This window comes from Lutra lutra, chromosome 8, assembly GCF_902655055.1.
Source record: "Lutra lutra chromosome 8, mLutLut1.2, whole genome shotgun sequence".
Classification (NCBI taxonomy): Eukaryota; Metazoa; Chordata; class Mammalia; order Carnivora; family Mustelidae; genus Lutra; species Lutra lutra.
Genome location: NC_062285.1, coordinates 94,122,890 through 94,149,684, shown reverse-complemented (window position 1 = coordinate 94,149,684; position 26,795 = coordinate 94,122,890). Strand labels below are relative to the sequence as shown.

At 41.8% G+C, this 26,795-nt stretch overlaps 1 protein-coding gene across 4 annotated transcripts in view; it reads left to right on the top strand.

The window, feature by feature from the left end:
- The window catches only part of GRIP1 (glutamate receptor interacting protein 1), a 700,704-nt gene that overhangs the window by 598,321 nt on the left and 75,588 nt on the right, over positions 1 to 26,795 (top strand). For 3 of the 4 annotated variants that reach the window (XM_047742328.1, XM_047742326.1, XM_047742325.1), the window contains 6 exons: positions 5,928 to 6,075; positions 8,059 to 8,228; positions 14,284 to 14,439; positions 15,137 to 15,289; positions 24,955 to 25,141; positions 25,723 to 25,868. In XM_047742328.1, the coding sequence (XP_047598284.1) occupies positions 5,928 to 6,075; positions 8,059 to 8,228; positions 14,284 to 14,439; positions 15,137 to 15,289; positions 24,955 to 25,141; positions 25,723 to 25,868 (960 nt within the window). The remainder of the gene's footprint in view (positions 1 to 5,927; positions 6,076 to 8,058; positions 8,229 to 14,283; positions 14,440 to 15,136; positions 15,290 to 24,954; positions 25,142 to 25,722; positions 25,869 to 26,795) is intronic. The other variant, XM_047742327.1, reaches the window with a different exon arrangement.

Below are 26,795 nucleotides of genomic sequence, written 5' to 3'. Positions count from 1 at the left end.
ATGGAAAGAAAGGATGAAGTTGAGAGCTATTAGGAATTAGAGTCAAGAGGGATTTATGAGGATGAGGGAGAAGATGGAATTGAGATGACTCCTAGGTTTCTGGTTTGTGTGAAGGAGTATAATGGGAGTCAGTCACTGGGAGAAGGAAACATGAAGAAGAACCAGTGAAATGTGGTGGGTTCACTATCAGTTTTGCACGTATTATGTTTGTTGTGCTCATGAAACATCCAAGAATTGTTCAAGGTGGCAGTAGTAGCAGTGGGTGCTTAGGGGATGGATATATGCTGGACACATAAATTTAAGAGTGATTGTGATTAAGTGAAACTGGGCTACTAAGGAGAGACAATGGAATGCTGAGCTCATATTCAGTAAACTGTTGTCAACAATCCCTGATCATCCTTGTGGGGGGTGTGTGTGTGTGTGTGTGTGTGTGTGTATGTACAGATACGTATATAATGGAATATTACTCCGCCATCAAAAAGAATGAAATCTTGCCATTTGCAGCAACATGGATGGAGCCAGAGAGTAGTATGCTCAGCGAAATAAGTCAGGGAAAGACAAATACAATATGCTTTCACTCATATGTGGAATTTAGGAAAAAAAACAGATGGGCATAGGGGAAGGGAAGAAAAAATAAAATAAGATGAAAACAGAGAGGGAGGCAAACCATAAGAGACTCAACTCTAGGAAACAAACTGAGGGTTGCTGGAGGGCAGTTGGGTGGGTGGATAGGATAACTCGGTGACAGGCATTAAGGAGGGCACTTGATGTAATGAGCACTGGGTGTTCTAAGCAACGAATGAATCACTAAATTCTACCCCTGAGATTAATAATACAGTATATGTTAGCTAAATTGAATTTAAATTAAGTTTTTTTTTTTAAATCCTCATCATCCTTCCCTGAGATAAGCACCTACCTTTCCTTTCCACATCTTTATTTTTTCCTGCAGAAGTTAGGACCTCATTATGTCAGTCTTGTTAGAAAGTTAAAAGTTGTGCCCTGGAAACGTCTTAATGTGAAATCTTAATATTACATAATGAGTGTATAAAGATGGGAGACCATCCCTCAACCTCAGTCTTTAAAGGATGTTATTGTTGTTCTCAAATACTTAAAAGTGTGAGGTTTCACAACCCATCTTGGTAAACAAGGGTTTTCTAAAAGAGTTCACCTCCTCTACTCATTAGCAGGATACTTGAATTTAAATTTAGCTACTGCATATTTTCATAAAGTTTATTAACCTTCTGTAAGTTACTGATTTCCCCAGCTTTTCCTTACCTGATGTTGCTATTTCTTTGTAGAGTCATAGATTATCAAGGCTAGAGAGCTTTTATTGAGGTCCCCTTATTTTACTAATGAAGAAAATGAGGTCTAAATGAAATGATGGCTTGGGCTTTATGGTGAGTTGGTGGTATAACTAGGCATCACCTTTCTAGCTTCCAGCTCTGAGCCCAGCTTAGAAGTACACTGTTTCTTCCCTTAACCAGGACTTTAAATTTCTCTTCTCAGAACTCTGAAGCTTTCTACTTTAAAATTTAAAAGAAACTCATTCGTGGCACGTATGGCTCCCCCAAATGGAAATATTGCACTTGTTCCTTTGAAGCCTTATTGGGGAAAGTACTACATAAAGAGAAACTTATTCTAGAGGTGCACCAGAGCAACTGTGGGTATGATCTCTCTTCTCTTCTCTTCTAAATTAATGGCAGCAGAGGATCTGGTGCACTTTCTCTGTGCTTCTTTCCCCCCCCCCCCATAATCCCCTTTAACTGTATGTACATCATCTACTTCAAGAGAACCTGACACTTGTTCTAGACCCACCCCATTTGCCTCAGTCTGACCCCAAGACCCCCTCCACATGGGAGGAGCCATAATTCAGTGATAGCAGCGCACTAACAGCCAAGTGCAAAGCTAAAGGGATGATGGGAGCAAAGGTCTCCCATGACCTCCTTAAACCTATTTTGTCAGCTACTCCCATGCATTTAATGTGTAGCCCTTCCCTTTTGACTTTCTGTCCACCTCCTTTCCTACCAACAATTTCTCCTAATTGTTCTGATCTTCTAGAACACTATAGCCTGATATAGAACCTTTGCATGCATCTTAAAAGTTTTCTTAAGCACTAATTATATCCTTAAAGAACAGAAAGTAAAACACTTCTCATGGGTAATCAGTTCCCTTCAAGTTTGCCAGTATTTTTCTGTGTTTCTTGATACTCCTGTTCCTCTCATTTCTTTCTAAAGGAAAAGCTTAACATTCATTCTTCACTATAACTGGAACATTAGAACCATACAAGAATATAATTTTTAGGACCTTGACAAATATAGGCCAGGGAAAAAAAAGAATAACAATGTAAGAGTTTACATTTAAACAATTTCCCATACACTGATAATCTCTTTAAAAAAAAACTCTGATCTTTAATCATGATGTAATGCTTTTAAGAAAAATAAGTACATCATGTGTACTGGGTAATGGTTGATTGTGGTTTTATAAAAAATTTACATCTGCAAATACCTAGTTATAAATAGGTGCCTCTTAGAATAGCAATTCAAGAAGGATACATTGGAGGGCTAGACTCAAGTGAAAAGGCTTATGAGGATATAGATTTAGCTTTTAACAAAGACCCAAACCTAATATCTTAGCTTAAATATGATAGAAGTTTATTTAATGGGAGAGCTCCAATCTCTGGAGATAGGGTTTCAGAAGCCTAAGCTTATTCTTCGTGGCTCCCTGCTCTTGTCTACATGGCCGAAGATGGGTCACCAGTGCTGGGCCCATATTGCAACAGCAATAAATGGCTCACTTCTCACTTCTTCTCACTCCGCATTGGCTGGAACTTGGTCACATGGAGGCACCTCCCTGCAAAGGAGGCTGGAAAATGTCCTTAGCTGAGCAGCTTATTACTGCAGAAAGAAGGAAAGATGGGATAACAAGGAACAACCACCAGTCTCTGTCATTTGTAAGAGGTTAAGTTATAAGGACCAGAAAAACTTTTATCACTTTCATCTGTTAAGCCAAAGATATTTATCTTTCGACATGAGAAAGCCAAGTGGAAAAATATATGTGATTATCACCTCACAAAGCTATCTATTAAAATCCAACCAAACTGTGAGAAGTGGTTTTAGAAATTTGTCCTTCTAAAGTTATTCCTTCTATTTTTGTGGTGACCATTTCACAGCATATATGAATGAATATCAGATCATCACATTGTATACCTAAAACTAGTGTAATCCGTCAATTATTCCTTGACTAATTAATTAAGTCTTTCCAAAGTTCTCTAAAGATAGTGTGAGGAAAGGCCTTGCTGGGTCAGAGCTGACATGAGGGTCAACCTAAGCAAGAAGGGAGCTTACTGGGGAGCCTGCTCAAGGAAGGAGGACAGCAGACTTCAGGGGGTGAAGCTCGAGGCACCAGATTTTGTGTACTTAATCACAGAACTTGGAGTGTGAGAGTTGAGAGGTGGGCAGAATCCACTACCCTAGTGAGGTAAGGACCACCAAAACAGAGGTTATGAGGACTGACCAGAATTCTTTATCAGGGGGTCCCAGCTGAGGCAAATCAGGTGCAAACCACTGTTGCACATAGCCAAGGGGACCGCTCACTGTAAACCGCAAGGGAGAGTAGAGCAGGACCCTGGGCAGCACCGTGACCAAGTGAGTGAGGCACTGGAGAGAAACAAGGCAGCAGTGAGGGAGAAGGAGGAGAAGCCAGACATTATTGATGGCCCTAGACCAGGGTGCTGACACAGCAAGGTGAGCAAGACGAGAGAGAGTCACAACCACAAGAGTTAGGTTCATGAGAAAATTATAGTCATAACACCCCAGAGTCAAAAAGTCCTGCTAGCAGACTAAGAGCTTTGACTCCTCCCAGCTATTATTAATGAGATTCTGCCCCGGAATTGACAGGAAGAGAACTGACAGGCCCTAATGGTCACTTAGCCTTTTTTTAGGACTGAATTATTGCAATATCACCAACCATTTAAGAAGCAAGTATAAGGCACCTGGGTGGCTCAGTTGGTTAAGCATCTGCCTTTGGGCTCAGGTCATGATCCTGGAGTCCCAGGATCAAGCCCCACATCAGGCTCCCTGCTCAGCAGGGAGTCTGTTTTTCCCTCTCCTTCTGTACTTCCCCACTCTACCCACCCCCCCATTTGTGTTGTCTCAGTCGCTTAAATAAAATCTAAAAAAAAAGAAAAAGAAAAGAAAAAAGAAGGAAACATAGTATATATAAGCACTGGAATATGGATGTTGCTGGCATGAATGTTCTCATCTTTACCTTTTTCAAGAAATGCCTTGTGGGGCGCCTGGGTGGCTGAGTGGGTTAAGCCTCTGCCTTTGACTCAGGTCATGATCTCAGGGTCCTGGGATCAAGCCCCGCATTGGGCTCTCTGCTCAGCAGGGAGCCTGCTTCCTCCTCTCACTCTGCCTGCCTCTCTGCCTACTTGTGATCTCTCTCTCTCTGTCAAATAAATAATAAAGTCTTAAAAAAAAAGAGAGAAAGAAAGAAAAGAAATACCTTGTTTCATAGCAATCTGAAAATAGCTCTCTCCAGTGGAACTTTCAGTTTCATGAACCAGTCCATACTGCCTGAGCTTCAACAACAGGAATACAGATTTCCTAGCTCACCCTATCTGAGCGTCGCCTCTGTGATAAAGATGTACTTGCAGAAAAGACAAAATTGCATTCATGAAAGCAGTAGAAAATCAGAGAAATATTAGAGTCTTGTAATGTAGTCGTATAAAATGATTGGGGTCGCAATATGGCAATAATCAATGTATAGTACTTTGTAAATTACAAAATGCTTTAACAAGACGTTGATTTCATTGAAATAAACACTCTGGAAAGGATACCATTTTGTAGGCGAGCAAGCTGACTTGGAAAGTTTTCGTAACTTATCTGAGAGGCTGTGATGAAAATATTGTGACAAAAAGGATTAAACACAGGTGTTTTAATTCCATGTCCAAGGCTCTCACCCATAGGACCCCTGCCTCTTCTGAACTTTAAGGGACTGCATGAGCTTTCTCATTTACTCGCGCATTCATTCAACAACTGTTCGTCACTCACCTCCTCTAGGCCGGTCATTATGCCAGGCACTGAGGATGTTGTGACCAACAAGACGTCCTCTCTGCCTTCACAGCCAGCTTGCGGTCTGGCAAAGGACAGAAGCATGTAATCCACCCTGACTGCTGCGAAACAGTGGGGTGTGTGCAGCAACAGAAGGAATGTAGCAGGCTGTAGGAGCACGTGAGAAAGGGATCTCCCCAAATCGTGAGTCAGGAGAGGCTTCTCAGAGGAGCTGATATTTACGCTGAGTCCCCAAGGTGAGTAGGAGTTGAAGAAAGAAAGAGTGTTCCAAGCCAAAAATAAAGTCTGTGTGATGTGGTCATTGCAGAGGGTGAGGTGATCTCAGATCAGGTCCAGAATAGGGAAAGAGGCAAAGGATTGACAAGTTCAACTTAGTGTGTGCGTTCCTAGTACTTGGCTACTGTGAGATTTCATCTGTTCATCCATCCATCCATCCAACCATCCATCCATCCAACCATCCATCCATCCATCCACCCATCCATCCATCCATCCACAGTAGATGCTGTTGAAAACCTTTTATTGAGAAACCTAGTACTTTCAGGCAGTGCCTAGTGATAAAGAGGGCATAAGGACACACAAGACATTATCCCAACTAATGTGAAGCTTGAACTTTAATTGAAGAGGTAAACCCGTGTACGTATTCCTGGATATGCAAGCTGGGCAGAACAGGTGTCCTAAAAGGTGCTCTAAGGAGTTACCACTGGCCGGGAGGATGGTACCTGGAAGGAAATGTAAGTTTCAGCGATAACGTTAATAGACCAACATCAGACTGAACATTGTCCGCATTTTTTGTGTGTCTGTTTGCTTACTGGTTTTGTTTTGTTTTGTTTTCTGAAATTTGTTCTTCCATAGATACTGTGGCAACGGCATCCGGGCCACTGCTAGTCGAAGTTGCCAAAACTCCTGGTGCCAGCCTTGGGGTTGCCCTCACTACCTCGATGTGCTGTAACAAACAGGTCATTGTCATAGACAAAATCAAATCTGCAAGTATTGCAGACAGGTGGGTGTTGTACAAAGTGCCTACTTTTCAAAACTGCATGTGCTAAAATATAAATATATATATATGTATTTCTATGTATATACACACATATAATACTTACATATGTACACATGCATCACACACATACATATATGATTAAAGAAAACAATTCACCTGCCCATTTATACGAGTTTCATGGAGAAAGCAAGTTATGGTTCTAAGGGCTTAAAAATTCACCCACCTTATAGCCACCCCACCATGTTCTGTTGTCTCATCCGATGTTTGGTGTGGCTGTTAGAGATAGGAAAAAAGAAAGTCAAGCAACTGAACTAGTTTTCCTACTGTGTTCTAGGGCGATAGATTGCTTTTGGTGTAGGGTAGCAGAGCATGTCTTCAGTATGCTCCCTTTAGAGAAGTCATACGTTTTCCTGAACTGTTAACAAGTAAATCTTGCCGAAATCTGATAAAAATCTCATTCCTTTTTTCTTAAATGAGTAAAACAGTATTTTTGAAACAATGCAGTCTTTAAAGAGAGGTCTCATGCTGTCACATAATGTTCATCTTAGGGTTTCACAGTTTTCAAGGGCCCCTGAAACAGCACTCGTTCCTATGACACCATGAAAACAAAAGCCCTTCTTCCTGAGTTTTTCTTCCGAATTACTGTTTTAGACTTATAAGGTAAGAAGTGTTGGAGGCAAAAAGACTACCTGCCCACCTAATAAATTATTTCCCAGCTCCCGGTAAGAAAACCCCTACTTCCATCGCTGAAGCTCTCCAAGGGCATCGGCACAGAATTTGATTTTTAGATGAAAGGGATGACTTGAAATGCTTTTTTTTTTTTTTTTTTTTTGTCTTGAGAAGGAGACTGTTCTCACCGTGGAAATTGCTCAATACACTCCGAGAGGCCCTACCTCCCCTGCATGTTTTCAGCCTCTTTTCCATATGCCCTCACCCTCCCTAGGAAGCCTCACACTCCAATGCAGTAACGTGCAGCAAACCCTGTAGTGGTCGGTCTGCGGCTGCACTGTGGTCAGTCTTCAGCTCCTGCAGTGATCAGTCTACAGCTCCACTGTGGTCTTACCCTACATTCGGTCCTTTTCCAGTGACGGCCATTGATCCAGGGGTGTTCTCCAGTTCAATGGTGCAGGATGCTTTAATTTTCTCCCTGTTTTTTTTCCCATTCCGCAGGGGGTAACCAGTTTAAGGAGCTGTCCACTTGACTGGTACGTGGGGATGCTGACTGCTGTGTTTGCTTTTCTCAACTCATCCAGTAGCCAGTCTCTTTGAGTTCAGCAAGATGTAGCAGCTAGCTCCTCCCCCGCCCCCCAGCTTTCCCCTTCACTCACCACGCAGGCCTCCTTTTTGACTCTTTTGACTCCTGCATAATTTCCATCACCATCGAGAGCTTTTGTACTAATCATCGTTTAACTCCAGAATAACAAAATAAAGTAGAATAATTAAAGCAGTGGTGATTTGGCAGCTCCTGTGAGAGGTTCTGAGAAAGCATTAGCTGACACTCTCCCCACCCCCCAGTTATTCCCATTCACACATAAAATAGTTGTAAATGAGCCCCTTCCAGTTATGAGTCACATCTTGACATTCTGAATATTTACTAGCTTGTATTTACAGATATAAAAACTAACAAGGGAATAAAAAAAAAATCACAGGAAAAAAAAAATAAAGCCAAGGGGAAACATTGTCCTGCTCTTCTCTTCCCTCCCACTCACTTCCCTTCAACTTTTGGTACCGCCATCCCGAAATAATCTCTTCTTTTTTAAGAAGCACGAGAGAAAAACGTTTCCTTGAGTTTTTCTGTTATTTTCTACATTCCTATTCACACGAGAGGTACTTAACATTTGACAGATGGTGTTTCCTATAACATTCAAACTTTTCCTTTCTTAAGTCAATTGAAACTGTGTGAAACATTAACTGTGAAGGACGTGAAAGTCATATTCCAAAGCGGAAGGCACTTCTCCTGAGTACGTGTCCTTTCCCTTTCGGTAGATGTGGTGCCCTGCACGTGGGAGACCACATCCTGTCTATCGACGGGACGAGCATGGAGTACTGTACATTAGCGGAAGCCACTCAGTTCCTGGCAAACACCACGGACCAAGTCAAGCTTGAGATTCTTCCCCATCATCAGACCCGCCTGGCCCTGAAGGGACCCGACCACGGTGAGAGAACCCGTCTAGATAATTCTCTTTATCTTCCCCTTGTAGTTACTGCCTCTCCAGCAGAGTTTGAGGGGAGAGACAGGGAGTCTACTCCTGGTTTTATTTCTTTCAAAGCTGCAGATTATCTTTGTTGGCTTTTCTTCATCTTCCAGATCCTTCCCCCCACCCTAATCCCTGAGCCAAACGTAATTTATTTGAAACCTCGGAACTGAGGAAAGAAACAGGGTTTGAAACAGAATTTTCAGGCTTGTACTATTTTTTTTTTAAGCCTTTGTTGCGAATTGAGTGTGGAGAGAAAGGAAATAATTGGACTTCCTGTTAGGCATATTGAATTTCCATTCTACTTGAAGGACAACAAAGGCAAATTGTAAAACTCTCACTTTTTAAAAAATAATTATGAAGTGGGTATTAATGGCACATCCTTCAAATATTTGGAGAGGAAAAAAAAAAAAAACAGTCATGAGAAAGGTTGACTTTCTCTATATATTGTCTCTTTGCCAGAGTAGCTTTTTGGGATGGAGAACTACCTCTGTGACCAAGGACCATTCCTGGGAGTATCAGAATGTTTGACTCCATTTATCCAGTAACAGCTGCCAGCTGAGGGGACCCACATCTGTACTGTATGGACACTCACAGAAATGTGTGCTAAGTGTTTATATACCCACCTCTTAGGCATCTTTAAACAAAACCTGGTACAAGGTAAAGGACTTAGAACCCCAAATCACATGAAGAAAGTCTCTCTAGTGGAGTCCTTGTTCCAACTCCTTCTCCTTTTCCTCACACCAAGCAGCCTCCTTTTTTATTCCTTGAAATCGATTCCTTGAAGCTTCAGGAGTGCTGTCAGGGGGCCCGACTGGAGAAGAGCTTTCTTTTTTCTTTTCTTTTTTTTTTTTTAGAGAAAGAGAAGAACTTTCCCCAGAACTGAAATTTTGCTTGTGAGGATATCATTTGTTATCCTGTGTCTCCCACCTTCTGAAACCCACTGCACTTTGGGGGATTTAAAAAAAAAAAAAAAAAAGACCAGATCATTTTCATACTGAATGAGTCAGCTGGATGCAACCTTTTTTAATTAAATGGAGCTCAGACAGCCCTAGAGCTAATGAAAATCTCTAGAAAAGCATTACCTTTATCAGATTTTAATTTGACACAATGGAGCAGAGAAGTGATGTGGTAGAGGCAGGTTAGGGAAGGAAACTCTGCCTCCTTTGACTAGAAACGGTAAGGGGTTCATGGGAATGTGCCCCGTTTCCACTCAGGAGACCCCACAGGGCATACTGGCAGAGGGGAGAGATTTCTAAAACTAAGTTTCTTCTAAATTAGCCCAAAGTTGTCACCGGATCTGGACCACAGCGGGTCTATGAACTCACACAGTCTCGTGCTTTCTCTGCGTGAGATTCATTTTGGTAAATTCCGCTGTCAAGAGAATCAGACTAGGGAGCAGACCCTTGCAAAATGTCATTATCTTTAGCAGCCCCGTTTCCCCCTTTTTATTGGCCCTGTGTACAAATCATAAGTAGTCCAACTAGTTTCCAGCGCATGAAATATTAAAAATTTTTACCTGTCAAGACAGTTTGAGAGGGTGCATTTATATACTAAGAGACATGGAGACCAAGAACAAAAAAAAATTTTTTTTCACTGTGGAAAACCTGATGTCATTGTGATTTTTTTGGAGAGGTGGAGGATGAGGACTAGTAGTTGAAGTAATTCTAGCTTCTGCTTCCGACCTTATCATCTACTTTGGCTGACAGTACCATCTTTCTTATCTAGCCTACAGGCATCTCCCTGCATTTTACATTAAAATCAGACTTGCATTTCCAAGAGGACAAAAGTATTGGCTCCATAACATAATTTAATCACAGTTAAGAAGGGAGGGAAAATACCTAAAGAATTTTATGTATTTTTATATATTCTCAAACTTCTGAGGGTCTTTAATGTGGAAGAGTGGTTTTACATAGTTTTTCCCTTTGTCCACAAGAAAGTTCTGGTTATTTTTTTCAGGAATTCTGATGCCTGAACAGCATGTCTCTCATTCCAAGGTGGATGGAGATATAGTTCCCAAATTTTGCTTCCCAACAAAGCATTCACTGCCACAGTGTTTTCAGAGAAATAAAGAAATGGGCACATCAGCTGAGAATGAAATTAACTGTGCCTTTTGCTGATAAAAAGCACTAAAAATGCCGACATGGAGTTATTGTTGAGTTTCCAGTAAGGTTAGAAATTGGTCCCACTGAGGGTCTTTGGGAGACATAATCGTGATTGAAGTTCACGAGACTTTGGAGGAGAACACGGGAGCAGAGTGACACGGTTCAGTACATTCAGTACCTGGAGAACCTTCCATCTGTGAGCTCCAGCAGCAACCACAAAAGCCGCTGTTGCCTGTTAGATATTCTGGACAGGGCAGGAGGGTACAGCGAGAGAGGGGAGCAGACAAAAGTCCCCTCCATATCAGATACCTCATAAGACTCCAAGAGTGATGCCATCATGGGAGATGTAAAGAGCATTTTATTTTTAACTTGCTACACATGTGTCTCTATCAAATCCAGGAACACCCACAGGAAGAGGCCGTGTGTGGTGGTTCCAGGCAGGGACTCTTGAATCAGACTTGTAGACTTTATCCTGCCTCCACCCCTTGGGACCATAAGCAAGCTCTCCCACTCTTCTGTTCCTCAGTTTCTTTATCTGTAAGATGGGTGTAATAATAACAGCAGTGCCTTCCTCCTAAGTGTATTGTGAGAATTATCTGAGACAATCCATGAAAAAGCGTTTAGCACAATGCCTGGTATTTAACAAGGGCTCATTGAGAATTGGCTGTTATTATGGGGACCATTAAACGGGAGAAGGTATAGAAATGGTTTTTGCAAAATGTAACATTTTATCTTTAAACTCCTGAAATGGTTGTCCAACAAGCAAGTGAGTATCAAGTACACCACCATAAAACAGAATAGATTTGGAGAGTATGTTCAAAAGAGGCAATAGCTGGTGTCCCTGGCCCACATTTTTGTTGAACACCTTTTGGATTCATTATGCATGGCATACAATCTCATGCCTTCTCTTACATCATTTTTGCCCCTTAGTATTTCATATATGTGAAGCTATAGTCAGCAGGAAAAGCTCAAAGTCAAGGTACAGATTACTAACCTACACTTAATCTGTTTGTAACAATTGGCACAGGGCTGGGCACCTAAGAGTGGTCAATAATATCTTTCTTATGGATTTGTTAATTGGGTGCTACAGTCACAAAAAAATGCCCAATGATTTTCAAAGTCCTCCTTAAAGAACTGGATTAGAAAGTGAGTGTAGGATTCTAAAGTCCATTCTCTGTGCTCTGCCTTCATTTGAAACACAGACAGTACTGGGTAAGAAGTTCATTAGAGTGGCTGTTGTGGTGGATTAGCCAGACACAGCCATGACTGCATCTTTCTAAGAGGTCTTCTTGCACTCCCCAAAATAGAATGAGGATGGGCAAAGAGAATCCATTATGAACTTCCCCTGCAACACTCTTTATCACAAGGAAAATGCTGCTGCAGTGTGAACGGATACACTCTGGCTCGTTCTTATTCACTTACGCATTCATTCATTCATCCGTCATTATGGACCGGGCACTGTTCTAGCTGCTACAATACATCTAGTGAGCCAGACAAGCCAAGTAAATTCTCATGGAATTTTAGTATAGAGAGACAAACATTTAAAACATGTTAAATAAATAAAACCATTTCAGACTGTGCTGTGAAGACTAGAGAGTAGTAATGGGACAGCGTGGGATAGGGCAGCGAGGTAGCCCCTTAGCTGAGACCTGCATGAGAAGAGGGAGCCAACTCTGTGGGCAACTGGGAGACAAAAGAGCACAGGCAAATGCCCTGTGGCAGGAAGCACCCTGGCTTGTTCTAAGAATAGCTGTAAGACCAACACAATGGGGAGAGTGATAGGGAGAAAGCTGGAGAGATAAGTAGGGGTCACATTCAATTCTCCTTGTAATTGTAACCCACTGAAGCAGATTAAATGGGAGGGACTTGTTTAAAAGATTACCCTGTGTTGGGGTGCCTGGGTGGCTCAGTTGGTTAAGCGCCTTCCCTCGGCTTAGGTCATGATCCCAGAGTCCTGGGATCGAGTCCCACATCAGGCTCCCAGCTCCATGGGGAGTCTGCCTCTCCCTCTGTCCTCCCTTCTCATGCTCTCTCACTCTCTCTCTCTCTCAAATAAAATTAAAAAAAAAAGATTACCCTGTCTTACAGATACTGGGAGATATCGTAATTGTCCTGCAGGGGAGATGCCTTCTCAATCTCCCCTTGACACGTGAGGAAACTGAGGCTTAGGGAGACTGAGTAACGGGCCAGGGTCCTATAGAGAGGCTGGGCTGCAGCCAGGACTAAAAGCTGGGTGGGTTGCAGCCCGCAGTGCCCTTCCCTGCTGGTGCTTTGGTTCCACGAGTCTCTTCCAGAAAGGCTGCCAGGTGGCCAGTGGTGCTGATTATCACAGGTGGTACAACTTCAGCCATTATCGAATGAGCCTCGTTCAAATACCTGTATTTAACCCTCTACGTGAATAAATGTTGTTAAATAATTCACACGTTAGGCATCTTTTACTTTACTTTAGAATCATGACACTGAAAGGAGATATGAGTTCATGTGTTATTTTTAACTCTTTAAGATTGTTCAATGAAAAAAAATCTCATATAGGACGTAGTAACAAACATACGTCCTTGCCCCTCCTTCAGAATGCTGGGTAGGGGCGCCTGGGTGGCTCAGTGGGTTAAGCCGCTGCCTTCGGCTCGGGTCGTGATCTCGGAGTCCTGGGATCGAGTCCCGCATCGGGCTCTCTGCTCAGCAGGGAGCCTGCTTCCTCCTGTCTCTCTGCCTGCCTCTCTGCCTGCTTGTCAAATAAATAAATAAAATTTAAAAAAAAAAAAAAAAAAAAAAAAAAGAATGCTGGGTAGAAAATAAAATCTGGGCGCCTGGGTGGCTCGGTGGGTTAAAGCCTCTGCCTTCGGCTCAGGTCATGATGCCAGGGTCCTGGGATCGAGCCCCGCATCGGGCTCTCTGCTCAGCGGGAAGCCTGCTTCTCCCTCTCTCTCTCTGCCGGCCTCTCTGCCTACTTGTGATTTCTGTCAAATAAATAAATAAAATCTTTAAAAAAAAAAATCTAAATGTCAAAATTAGAATAGAAACACAAATACATTTTCTTTTTCAATAAAGGAGAAAGGAAAGTTTTGAAATAAGCTTTATTAAAACATTATGGCATCGATCACAGACCCATACCCCTGAAACAAATGATACATTATATGTTAATTTTTAAAAAGTTATGGCATCTTAAAATAGAACAACATATGAGCTCTTTTGAGAATTATTTCTTTCAAATGTAAACAAATTGTTTTTGAAAATACAAAGAAGTTTAAAGTATAATGAGACTTTTATTTTCTCTGTATAAGGATACAAATAAGATTTTGATATTGATGATTGAGAATGGGGTTTGGGGGGGATTGTTTGTTGTTGTTGTTGTTGTTTTAAGAAAAATCAAGTCCAAGTGATGGATTGGAGTGTAATTACAATGTTGGAACAGGAGATTGTGATGTGTGGCTGGTAAACCACTCAAATCATGAGCCAATGTGATTTATTGTTCCTTCTTTTCTTTTTCTCAAAACAAGCACTACTAACTGTCCAAGATGTGCAAATCTTTAATTACTAGTCATGTGCCATAGATCTTTATGGGGTGGACTTTTAAGTGTTAAAAAAAAATGTTTTTAATCTCTGCTGCAAAGCACAGGGGGAGATTAGAAATTGATTCAATAGTCATTTTAAAGGGAGAAAAAAATGGGCTGGGGGAAGACATGCATTATTCTTGGGAAGAGGAGAGGCTTCCATCCCTGATGTTAATCATCTGTTTTGCTGACCGCTGAGAAAGGGCAAAGGCAATACATTTTGTTTTTCTTTTTTTGTAAGCAGCTTTCATTTTTTTGGTTACACTTTTTATTTGTACAATTCAGTTATTTTTTCCTTTTTTTTTTTTTTTGGTTCTTTGTTTGTTTTTCTTATTTCTCATCATCACTTCATGTGGGCAGTGAAAATTCAGAGGAGCGACAGGCAACTTGCGTGGGATTCCTGGGCCGGCAACCACTGCAGCCTTCACACCTACCATCACCCTCATACGACCCACCCTGACCATTGCAGAATGCCGGCCCTGAAGGGCCCGAAAGCGCCTCCTTCCAACAGCCCTCGTAATGTTCCAGACTTTCTCCTCCTGCTCTTTTATTGAAATGATATTCTTCCTCTTCCTCATCTAATTCATACCATATTCGGCTTCATGAGTGTTATGTGCTTTTCTTTTTTTGTAGTAGCAAGTTTTTGTAGTAGCTTTTTTTTTTTTTTTTGTAGTAGCAACTTACTATTTCTGACATTTGAGTCTTTTTTTTTTCCTTCAGAAAGCATTTGTCATTAGGGAGGGATGTCACTGTTCAGAAGGCTTTATATGTGGTCAGGAGATAACAGTTCCAAAGATTATGGAGACTACAATGTTCCCAGCATTTCCTTGTGTATTTGGCACCACTTGGGAAATTCATGTCAGAATGTATCTATGAAAATGAGACGATGTACCTGATACATGGAGTTGTCGTTTATGGGGAAACTTGTTTTAATGCTTATTTGTGTGTGTCTAAAGCAGCGTGGATAGCGCGTCTCTGTGTTTCATTGTGTTCCCGAGGGTCTTGGTGCTCCTCAAGTGGTTGTAGGCTCTGGGAACTCGGATATTCTGAAGGGCTGTCTCCATGGCCTCCGAGACCTGCTCTCTGTCTGGTTGGGGTCCTTCCTAGCCATTGCTGTGCATCCTCTGTCTTTGTGGATCGTTGCTGGTTGGCAACGGTAGCAGGCGCCCAACCCCCTGAGAACATTCTGTGCCAAGTGTCTACTCTCTTACAGCAGCTTTGGTGTCCTCCTTCTCTCCTACCTCCATGAGTGCATACAGCCTGAGTTCCCTGAACATGGGGACTTTACCTCGAAGCCTCTACTCGACTAGCCCTCGTGGAACCATGATGAGGAGGAGACTGAAAAAGAAAGACTTCAAAAGCTCACGTAAGTGAAATGGTAACCGTTGTCTCTGGTCTGAAGAAAGTGTGTGGGTGGCTTGGTGTCAGTGGCAAGCGTGGTTTACAGTGCCTAAATGATCATGTGGTTGCTAAGGAGCTCATAGCTCTCTGCCAGAGATCGGGAAAATGATATCTATTATCTCTATGATAGCAACTGCGCGGAATACAATTTCAGACTGAATTAGTTCATACTGCCTCCGCCTACACCTTCATCTCTGAAATTTTTTCTTCTTCCTCTTTTGAATTGAGAAAATAACCAAAGAGATGATTTTTTTTTTCCTTGGACACTCCTTCCATTTTGGGTAGCTTTGGACATGAAACATTTGTTCTTAATTTCTTATTCACGCTAAAGCAGTTTTTTGAAAACTATGTCCCCCTTCTGATAAATAGAAGAATCCCGTGCATTTGTTTAATAAGATTATAAATTTACTCACTTATCTTTCCAGCCAGGTCTAATCATAGTCCAGAGAGGTGTGAGTGTCTCTTGTCCTATCTGTCCCGTTTGGGGGCTGCAATTATGATTCCTATAGAAAAGCTCCAAGAAGATGGGCTCTCTCCCTGTGCTTACCATAGAAATAAAATAAGGAACACCCTGACGTTACCTAAATGGAATGAAACCCAGGTACTTCAAGGCTGGAAGTGAAGAGAGAATGTTCTTATGAGAAGGGATGTCTGGACCTATTGTTTTCCAGAGATTCATCTTCACAAGTGAACCCACCAGGCCACCATCAATGCGGGAGGCCAGCTATCACCTACACTAGGAAACCGTCTCTTCATGTTGTAGGAAGCTGACAGTTTCCTTACAAAGAAAACCATTGCAAAAGATAGGGTCACCACTGTGGTATATTCGTGATTTGGACTTGCATATCCCTTCAAGTATAAGGGGTTTTGTCATCTTTAGTATAGGTACATGACAGTAAATTTGAAATTAGGAAACTAGAAGGAAGATTGAGTTTGATTAAAATGAGAATAAACAGCTTCTGGAGTCTCATATGTTTCTTAGCTGACACCAAAATAAACTATTCCCTCTTGGAAGAAACTAGTTGAAGGCAGTAGAGTGAACTGGTGATGAGGACAGAGGCCCGTGTTCTCCTCCCGGCATCATTCCTGTAGGACCTTCAGCAAGTCACCTGAACTCTCTATGCCTTGGCTTCCGTAGCTACAAACTGTGGAGTAATTATAGTGCTTACTTCATTGGGTAATTGTGAAGATTATATGAGAGAATATATATATATATTCTTCCCACCAAAAGGGACATATGGGACAAGAAATACACTCCAGGCTATGATGTGAATATATATGTATTATATATGATTAAATATATATTATGCATATTGTAATAAAATTATATGCTAACTATATATACATATATGGATATACATATTATACACATGTGTATGTATTATATGTATAATCTTCACAATTATCCAATGAAATAAGTACTATAATTACAGATAGATAGATAGACACTAGAACACTTGGTAAATGGTTAACATTATTTAACTTACCCATTTGTTAGCCATTTGAATAGTTTAAGTGTTAGTTATTATTCCTTGTATCTAAATTGTCATGTGCAAATATCTATTGGCAGTGTTCTCAAATTTAGGCATTTTTCACAGTAGTTACTTTAGCTTACTACATAGGTTTTGAGTCTTCTATATAAACTTTCAGGGTTGGTGGTGGATTTCTGTATATGAAATTTTTTTAGATATAATGCTTCCATGGGCAGCGTCCCTCACTGACAGCAACAGGCTCACAGCCCTCAGCAGGGGAGAGCAATTAAAGCAAATTCATTACTGTTTGTACTTCTGCTTCACTGGCTAAATATTTATTTGTGTTAGGTAAGACTCGCTGCATTAATTAAAAACATTAGTGGCTACAAATGAGTAATAACATGTTTGGCTATCTCGGGGTGACATTTACATCGCTTGAATTCTGTAGTAGGAAACAAAGCCGAGGCCAGGCTGTCACTGACACTCAAAACCAACTCAGAAATTCTGTTTGGAACCAGAAAGTGATGCTCCATCGTAGGAGAAACAGAAATAGAAAGCCGGCTCAAGCGACTTGGGTTTGTGGTACACATTAGCCACCAAGCCTCTTTGACCGTATGCCAACCAGAACGTTTCTGAATGCGTCTCAAGAGATCAGACATTTTGTATTGCAATCAAACAATAACATCCAACGCTTTTATTCTTACTCCAAAGAGACCTATAAAAACAATGACAGTACTCCGAAGTCATAAAAAAAAAGAATGAAGTTTTTTGGATTTGGGGATTTTTTGTTGTTGTTGGTTTTTCTTTGTTTTTTGTTTTGTTTTGTTTTTTAGTTTCTCTTCTCCCTCCCTCCCTCTTTCTCTCTCTCTCTCCCTCTCCCTGTCTCTCCTTGCTTCTTGGTATGGTCATATTAGATGTAAAGGTTTTCCCAAAGAACGGATAATAAAAGTTTGATTATTCTCTCACTATACCATGGTTTACTTCCACCACTTTATTTATGTCTTTATTCTATGCCGTTTGCTTCCCCTTTTCTAATACTTACATTTCTATGGCAACCAGTCCATTTGTATGGATGGTGAATCATGGCAGAGTCACAACAAATATGATAAAAAGCTTCTACGCTGTATTGGTGATGAGGTGAGGCCAGAGCTTGCAAAACAGAAAAAAATTCCCACATATGTTTCTAGTAGAGAAGGGCATGCCAAGAAGAATTAAATTCTTCTCCCCTAAATATTAAAACATTCTGTCTCATTGACCAAAGGGGGAAAATACAAGAAGTCTATAGCAACACGTGACAAGAATTAAAAGAAGAAAGTGCTGTGTTTGCTTCACAGGAAGAAGGATGAGTATCCCAGCACTGGGCTGGGAGGAGTGTCACAAAGCCCTGGGAGCGTTGCAGGGCCGTGTCACAGAGGGAACCCTCTTGTCACCTCTTTTGGAATTTTACTGACCTTTGCCCCCCAGCCTGGGCTGCTTGGAGGTCAAGGCCTTTTCCAGAACCCTATCATCCCCCCCTCGTGATGGCAGCATGATGAGCGGTGGACCTGGTTCTTTCCCCCGGCTTCCCGCTCCTGCACACAGAGCCAGTGTAGACTCTGTCTGTTTGCAGTCCGCCTGACCTGCAGCCAAGTGTGGAAGCTAGACCACGTCCCCAGAACAGTCTTGCCTCTTGTGCCATCACCGTTTACTAGCAGGGTGGCCAACACTGAAGAGAGCTGAAAGGAAGAGAATGAAGAAGCCAAACAACTTGTGTCCCTGCCACCGACCCCTGAGGAAAGGCCGGAAGGCAAAGGCAGCTAATGGTAAGCTTGTAGACGTGAGCAGGGAGCCCTCCAGGAGGTGGCTCATGAGCTGTGCCCTCCCTGCCCCCACCCCCGCATACCACCAAGCCCACCCTCATTTGGAGAAGGGAGCTGCTGGACGCCGGAACCGGATCATGTGTGCTGGACCCACAGCAGGCTGACTCCGATGGGGAACACTTCAGTGAGCTAGAGGTCGTGAGGTACGGGATCGAATAGTGAGAAACACGGTATATTAATAAATTTTTGCAGCCCATTGCTCTGGATACCTTTTAAATGCTTTTCGTATCGGACAGTCAACCTCACAGACTTCTAAGTGAAGAAAACATTCGGCAGATTTTTAAAACTTTAGAAGCTAAAAAGTGATCATCCATTTCCTCCTACGTACATTAGGTGAGACAAGACAATTGTCTTGTCTGTGAACAGAACCCTCCAAGTGTGAACAGGAACAGGACAGAGCAGATGCAAAGCCTGAACATAACCTTGCCACAAACTAGTGAGCAAGATGCATGTACATTAGAGCAGCAACTTAGCCATCCCCTTCTTCACCTGGGAGTAGAAATGGGCACCCTTCAGGCCAGAGCCAGTACCTTCCCGGAGTATCTGCTACTGGGGAGAGAATCCATCATACAAATGTGTAAACTACAGGGTTATAATTCATAATAAATCACCTTTTCCTCTTGCTGGTTGGCCGCACTAATGAAGCAGGGTAATCAAGCTCATCCTTTTTTCCTCCAAGTAATATTGGTTGTTTTTTTCTCCTGGCTCATCATCTTTAAATGTACAATTTATCTTTTTCATATCTGGTAATACTTTGCAAGACTTTAATATCTGTGAGTAATCAGTATGTACAATTTCAAATGAAATTTTATTGTTTCAGAGAACAGATTTCAATATACCAAAGGACTTTCAGAGTTAATTATAAAAACCTAGATTATTTAATATAATCCTATATTTATTAGATAAATTATAAATTTATATAATTATAGAACCAACGTTAAACATATTTTTAATCCTAAATTAAAGGTTCTAATAATTTATATTGCCTCGAATTTCCTCCTGATAAAGCTTATGAACTTAACGATGCCCACAGTGAGCACTCATTTCTATTTTCAAAACCTTTCAGAGATTTCAGTTTCTCAACTGTCTTCTCTAACCGTTCCAAAAATGTAGCCAGTCTGTCCTTTGAGAAGGTCTTTACTGTATCCAGCCTAATCCTTCCTATTATGATTGATCCATTTCTTCTTAATTCTCTCTTAGTGGAAATGCCAATCAGCTGACTTAAGGGTTCAAAGCTTTTAACTCCAATTAAGTTATCCAAAAATCTATACAAAACTGAGACCTCAAATGGAAAAAAATACATATTAATATGAACCTATAGGAAAATTAACAGGAGTAAAATATTCCTAATGAAGTCCGAAAATCATCACCTGGAAGACAGAATAAAAGTAATCTGCCGCATGCTTAGCGAAATAAGTCAATCGGAGAAAGACAACTATCATATGATCTCCCTGACATGAGGAAGTAGAGATGCAACATGGGGGGTTAAGGGGGTAGGAGAAGAATAAATGAAACAAGATGGGATTGGGAGGGAGACAAACCATAAGTGACTCTTAATCTCACAAAACAAACTGAGGGTTGCTGGGGGGGGGGGGTTGGGAGGGGGGGTGGGGTTATGAACATTGGGGAGGGTATGTGCTATGGTGAGTGCTGTGCAGTGGGTAAACCTGGCAATTCGCAGACCTGTACCCCTGGGGATAAAAATATATGTTTATAAAAAAAAAAATTTTTAAAAAGTAATCTGCCAGAGAGGTGACATTCTACTATTGTGTTCCTGCCTGCAATGAGAACAGACTGGAAAGAAACCCAACTCCAGATCGTTCCTGGGTACCTCTAGTCGTTGTCTGCCACCAACAGTAAATGCATGATATGAAGGACAATCAAAGTACAGTTGACATCAACAAAGGCACACTAGAAAGTGTGATCTGAATTAATAAGGGATATCGCTTCTCGGCCTTTTGGCTGAGATCAAGTGTGAATTAATATGAGGTAGTCCCTGGGTCAGATCCGGGAATGATCTAGGCCACCACCTGTAAAAAGCTCAGAGTTGGAAGCTGACTTTACCCCCTACTGCAGGCTACTTTAATCTCAACAGTACGAATTCTGTTGTGAGGACAGTGATGGTGCTTCTTAAGAAGAAGGTGATTTTCCTTCCTCCACCCAGACAAGTGATCCATCTCACCATCCTCTGCCCTGTCGGCTACAATGTTGGAATGAACCACATGGTAGAGATCACTGGGATCTGAGGAACAACTTCTAGTTCCGTAAGTCAGCAGAACCTGATGACTCCAAACTGAACTATTGATTCCCGAAAGGAAAATGTGGATGATGTCACAAGACCCAGTTTGTTCTTTGTTTATCTAGTGTTCTTTGAATGTTCCAGACATTGGGATTTCAAAGAGGAAGAGAGCTCTGTCCCAATCTTTAGAGAACTCAGGGTCAAGTGAAGAGAAAGTCAGGCAAATAAAAACCTGATAAATACTGAAATAGGACCGTGCGTTTGAAGTGCGGATATGTGAAGGATGAGTACCTGGATAAGGCAGGGAAGGGGACATTGAAAACCCAGGGGAAGGGCTAAAGGGACAGAGGGATGAAAACAGCGCTGCAGGACATGGCACATGGAAGGAGCATCAAGAAGCACAAGACTGGATAGGCAGAAGAGCATGAACTTAGGAAGGGTCTTGTGAGCTCTGCCAGCATTGAAGATGATGTTCTACAGGAAACGGGGAGGCATTAAAAGATTCTAAGTTGGGCGATGACCTGCATATATGGGAAAAGCCACTCGGGCAGCAATTTGAAGGCTGTTAGCATAAGACCAGAGACAAGGACACAGGTTGTAAGTCTATAGTGATCTCTGTGAGCAATGATGAGGGTCTCCTGCAGAGAGTAGATGAACTGGGGGCCTCCTCATGAAGAGAAAGTTAATCTGGCAATAATACGCAGAAAGTGTTGGGGAAGGACCAGAAACATGCGTGTTCAAATACTTTAAATAAAAATAGTAAAAGCCGGAATTGAAGCAATAACGGTAAGAAGGGAAAAGAGGATTTGTAGAGGTTATATTTTAGTGGTCATCTTGAAAGGACTTACTAGTCAATTGAATTTGAGACAATGGGGATGCTGGGAGTCCAAGCCTACTTCTGGATTTCAAGCCTGGTGAACTAGAAGTATGATGGTCCTATTCATAGAAACAATAGCAGGAATGAGAAAGAGAAAATGATTAACTCAATTTCTAAAACTTTGAGTTTGAAGAGTCAGTGAGATATTCTTGTGGATGGGATATCCAAGTCAGGAAATTCATCACTGGAGCCTGAGAGAAACCGGAGGGTTAGATTTGAGAAGATACACACAGAGGTCATATTACAGAAGTGTGAGAAGTGAGTGAGGGAAAGGAAAGGAGAGAAGGCTAAGAGAACCATGGGCAACTCTCTGCAGTACAGAGAAGGCAAAGGGACTGAAAGGGGGTGGGAAAAGTCAGAAACTAAGAACAAAGCTTCATTGAAACCAAGAGAGTAATTTCAGAAAGAAAAGGATGGTTCCCAAGGCCAGTTGCTGCAGGGTAGTTGGAGTGGATAAGGCCATTGATTTTGGCAATCAGGAAGTCATCAGTGAGAGTAGATTCGGTAAAGGGTCAAGGGAGAGGCCAAGTTTAAGCAGTTTTGGAATCAGTACAAAACCTATAGGGAGAGGTCAGAAAGCTAGGAGAGTGAGCAGGAAAGTTGGAAAAAGTGAGAAAAAATTTTATGGCACAAAATCACAGGGAGAGGAAACAGATAATATCAGAAAGGAGGAGCTGGCCTTGAAAGGGAAGGAAGGATACATCCTCCTGAAACAGGAAGAAAAAGGAAATGAGAGCAGATAATGATACAGAGAAATCGAGGTGGAAAAGAATGTTTTTAAGGAACTCTTATAAATGAAAGAAATGAAGTAGGAGTAAAGTTTGGTCCTTAAAGTGTTAGAAATGTTTGAGACAGATCCTATGAGAAATCAAATATTACATAACAGAAGATTCCAGGGCCCCATAGAGAATTGTGTGAATTCTTAGTGACTTTCTCTAGCACCCTTCAGCAAACTAGTAAGAGCAGTGGACTGGAGCAGATATCAAAGAGTATAGTATATTAGACTATAGAAAATGTCATGAGGTTTAGGCATCTCTGATACCAGCAGATGCTTCATTGAAGTGGGTCACCAGGGGTCCGAGTGGATTGTGGAGGGAAATGATGCTAGTAAAAGGCACTAGGTAAAGACAATAGCTTTCAAACTGGGTTCCCCAGATTCACACTTGAGGGATGGGGATGCCTCCTTTAGGGTCTCCTTTTCCTACCTCAGTACCTTCAGTAGCTCTGTTTTTATCTGGAATACAAAGGCATCCCTTACACACTTTCATTTGAAGTGGGGAGAGGGGATGGAAGCTATTGCTACCAAAACCATTTGAAAACCACTCGATTGGAAGACAAGTGAAAGAGAGGGCTAGAAGTCATCAAGAAGGGAAAGGGCCTAAGGACTGGGAGAGATGGCTAATAAGGTTGCATGATCAATAAGGAGGATTCTGATATGAAGATCCCAGAGCTCTCTCCAGTTTGAAGGATGCTGGTGTCCAGCATAGGGCTATGCTTATGAAGTTGGGTGGGATTGCCAATTATCAGCACCAGGAGAGCTAAAGAACCGTAAACATAGTGCATTGTGTGTTGCCATCATGTCAAAAATACTGAGGATATGGAAAAGCTACAGATCAGAGGAGGCAAATTAAGAGTCAAGCCCTGATGTCAGTGAAGAAATGGGAGGAAACAGGAAAAGTAGAAAAGTATGGGTTTGAAGGTGAGACAAAGGAGAAGTATGTACATAATATAGAACTTTAAAATAGAAGTGGCGGGGCGCCCGGGTGGCTCAGTGGGTTAAGCCGCTGCCTTCGGCTCAGGTCATGATCTCCGAGTCCTGGGATCGAGCCCCGCATCGGGCTCTCTGCTCAGCGGGGAGCCTGCTTCCTCCTCTCTCTGCCTGCCTCTCTGCCTGCTTGTGATCTCTCTGTCAAATAAATAAATAAAATCTTTAAAAAAATAAAATAAAATAAAATAAAATAGAAGTGGCTTATGGTAAAAACAAAAACAAAACAAAAACAACACTGGATGTGTGCAGCAAGAAGGGTTATGAACTCTTCTTTCTCCTTGCCCCATGCAGGGAAAGCGAAAAGAAAATGGCTTCTGGTTGCAGCGAGTTTTGAGATATATGGTGTCAGCTAGTTTCAATTACAGTAAAGAGGCCAAAGGATCTCTTTTGGAGAAGTGACGGTCCAACATCGGACTGTTCAGAGAGCTTGCTCATAGAGAGTAAGGGAGGCAAGGGTCCCAGTGGGCAATGCTGATAGGCATCTAGGAGTGGAGTGGCCTTTCCATGACCCAAACTGGGGATAGGAACAAGACAGAGATGGGTACCTGGGGCTTAGATGAGTATCAAAAGAATGAATGCAATAAGAGATGACAAAGTAGGCTGGAGATGCCGCGAGATAGAATGAAGACCGAAGAGCTTAAATTGGGGGAAAGGAGAAATGTAAAGTTTCAACAATTCCATCATGCCAACCCAATACTAGAATAAGGTTGATGACGAGCTCGTCCTCACCACTCCAGGAGCCAGACTTTTTCTTCAAAGCTGAAGGTCAGATTGTTTATAAAAAAAAACCTTAAAGCTTAGGCACAAATGGATAGAGGGAAAAACGTATTAGACCAGTTAGCTCAACTCTTTTTTCATAGGAAAGAAATTAATGCCTTCCCCCAAGGTTACACAGCTGGTTGCCTGCTGATGGAGCCAGGATCAAAAGCCAGATACCCAGTCCCAAAGCTGTCCTCTGCCTACAGCTCCCACAACTGTCCCTGGTACCAGGGCTGAGTATGTGACTGAGTATGTAACACTGTGACTAAAATGTGATAGATATCGGGAGATTCCTTTATCTAGTTCAGCTCTGATGAAATTTTTGTCCAGAAGACCAAAGTATCACCTCCACCATTGCCAATGAGCTTTTTTTTTTTTTTCTTCAAGGACATGATCTGTGTCAGAAATGCTGGTCTTCTGGGACGCCTGGGTGGCTCAGTTGGTTAAGCATCCAACTCTTGCTTTCAGCTCAGGGTCTTGAGATCAAGCCCTGCATCCCACTCTGTGCTGGGCGTGGAGCCTGCTTGAGATTCTCTCTCTCTTCCCCCTTCCTTTCTCTCACTCTCTCTCTCTCTGTCTAATAATAAGAAAAGAAATGCTGGTATTCCTTGTGCTTGCCTCAACCCGAAGTCATTTTTTTGTGTTTGTTCCTCTAGTGTCATTAGCCTCCAGCACAGTGGGCTTGGCTGGGCAGGTCGTTCACACAGAAACCACAGAAGTTGTGCTGACAGCAGATCCTGTCACAGGATTTGGGATCCAACTGCAGGGCAGTGTGTTTGCCACGGAGACGCTCTCTTCTCCACCTCTGATTTCCTATATTGAAGCTGACAGCCCAGCAGAGAGGTAAGACACCCTTTCACAGCATCTCTCTCTGTGCATTTCTTGTGCTGGCTATCTCTGACTAGCTAATAAATTATGGAACAGTGCTCAATGCAGGAAATGCAGGATGTAATGAACTCTCTGTTCGACCAATAAAATTTTATGTTCTTGATAAGGTTTGAGAAGAATAATGAGCACAGATGCCTTTATCTGGCAGATTTTTGTCCATCAGGGACTGGTGGCCATATTAACTAAAAGGGAAAGAACATCTCTAAAGTTCAAACTTTATTATAATAATTTCTCTGCTGTGCGGGGACTGTACATTCACCATTACTGTATATTGATCCAGATCCGATTATAAGAATACCACAGTGCTAAATTATGAATCACTTCTCTGGGATACATCGAGACTCCCTCACATTTGTAGCCGTCAAATGCAAGAGGGCAGGACCTTGCAGTTGATCTCATATGATGCCCACAGCATTGAATAAACAAAACCAAATGGGTATGCTATTTCACAAGGATCAAACAAAATAGATTTGGCAACATCCACCTGATAATTACCTGCTCTGTCTACAACCTCTAACATGTGGTTCTAAATATAGATGTGGGGTGCTACAGATCGGAGACAGAGTGATGGCCATTAATGGGATTCCAACTGAAGACAGCACCTTTGAGGAAGCCAACCAGCTCCTCCGAGACTCTTCAATCACAAGCAAGGTCACACTGGAAATCGAGTTTGATGTCGCAGGTATGATCATATATTCGCAAGTCAGCTGCAGAGTTGGCAGTGGACTGTGTGTGAATTATATGGATTATATGGTAGAAGTGGAACTATTTTTTTATATACCAAACACATTTTTGTTTAGGAGATTTGGGGTATCATTTTGTATTGAGCATTGTTTTTGTACTATTCATTAAAGTGTCACCATAAGAACAGTTGAAAAGAAATGTGACAAAATGAATAAGTAATAGCTACTATAAGGGTGATAAAAAAAAATCACATAGCCTGTATTCTTCCAGATTTGCCCTTATATGCCCGAGAAGCCATATTCTTCTGTCACGCAGACAAGAAAAGCCTCTCTTTGACCCTTCCTGCTGCAAAGAACATATGAAAGTTTGGTAGGGAACAATGAAAATTCATTAGGTGGAATTATATAAGCACAGTTGGTAAATATTTGGTCTCTAGTGTTAAAAAGAAAACTGCAACAGACACTTGTTAAAAACAAGGAAGGCTTTCTTCAGGACTATTTCAAGAGAAATCAAGACTTGGATAGGGAAGAGAAATTGAATTTAAGTTCAAAAACAGTAAGGACAGCTGGGAAATAAGGCCACCAAGCAAGGGAAGGGTGAGGGAGTCATGGAATGGAAACTGACTAACAGGAACTTACTTTGATATCGAGGGTGTGGAGATAAGGAATTTGATTGTCTATTCAAGGGTGCAGAGATTCTCAATGAACTGACTGAGCAGGATTCTTACTAAAACGGGGCTAAGCAGGCCATGGACTAGGCCAAAGACAAGGCCTGGTTGAGAAGAGGAGCCTGACGTAAGTTTGGTCAGGAAGGGAATCCTTGTCAGTAGCTAACAGGTGTGTGAGTTATAGAGGTGGGTGCCAGTTTCTATTTAATAAAATTGTCTTCACACAGTGAAGAGCCAATAATCTTTACCAATCACTAA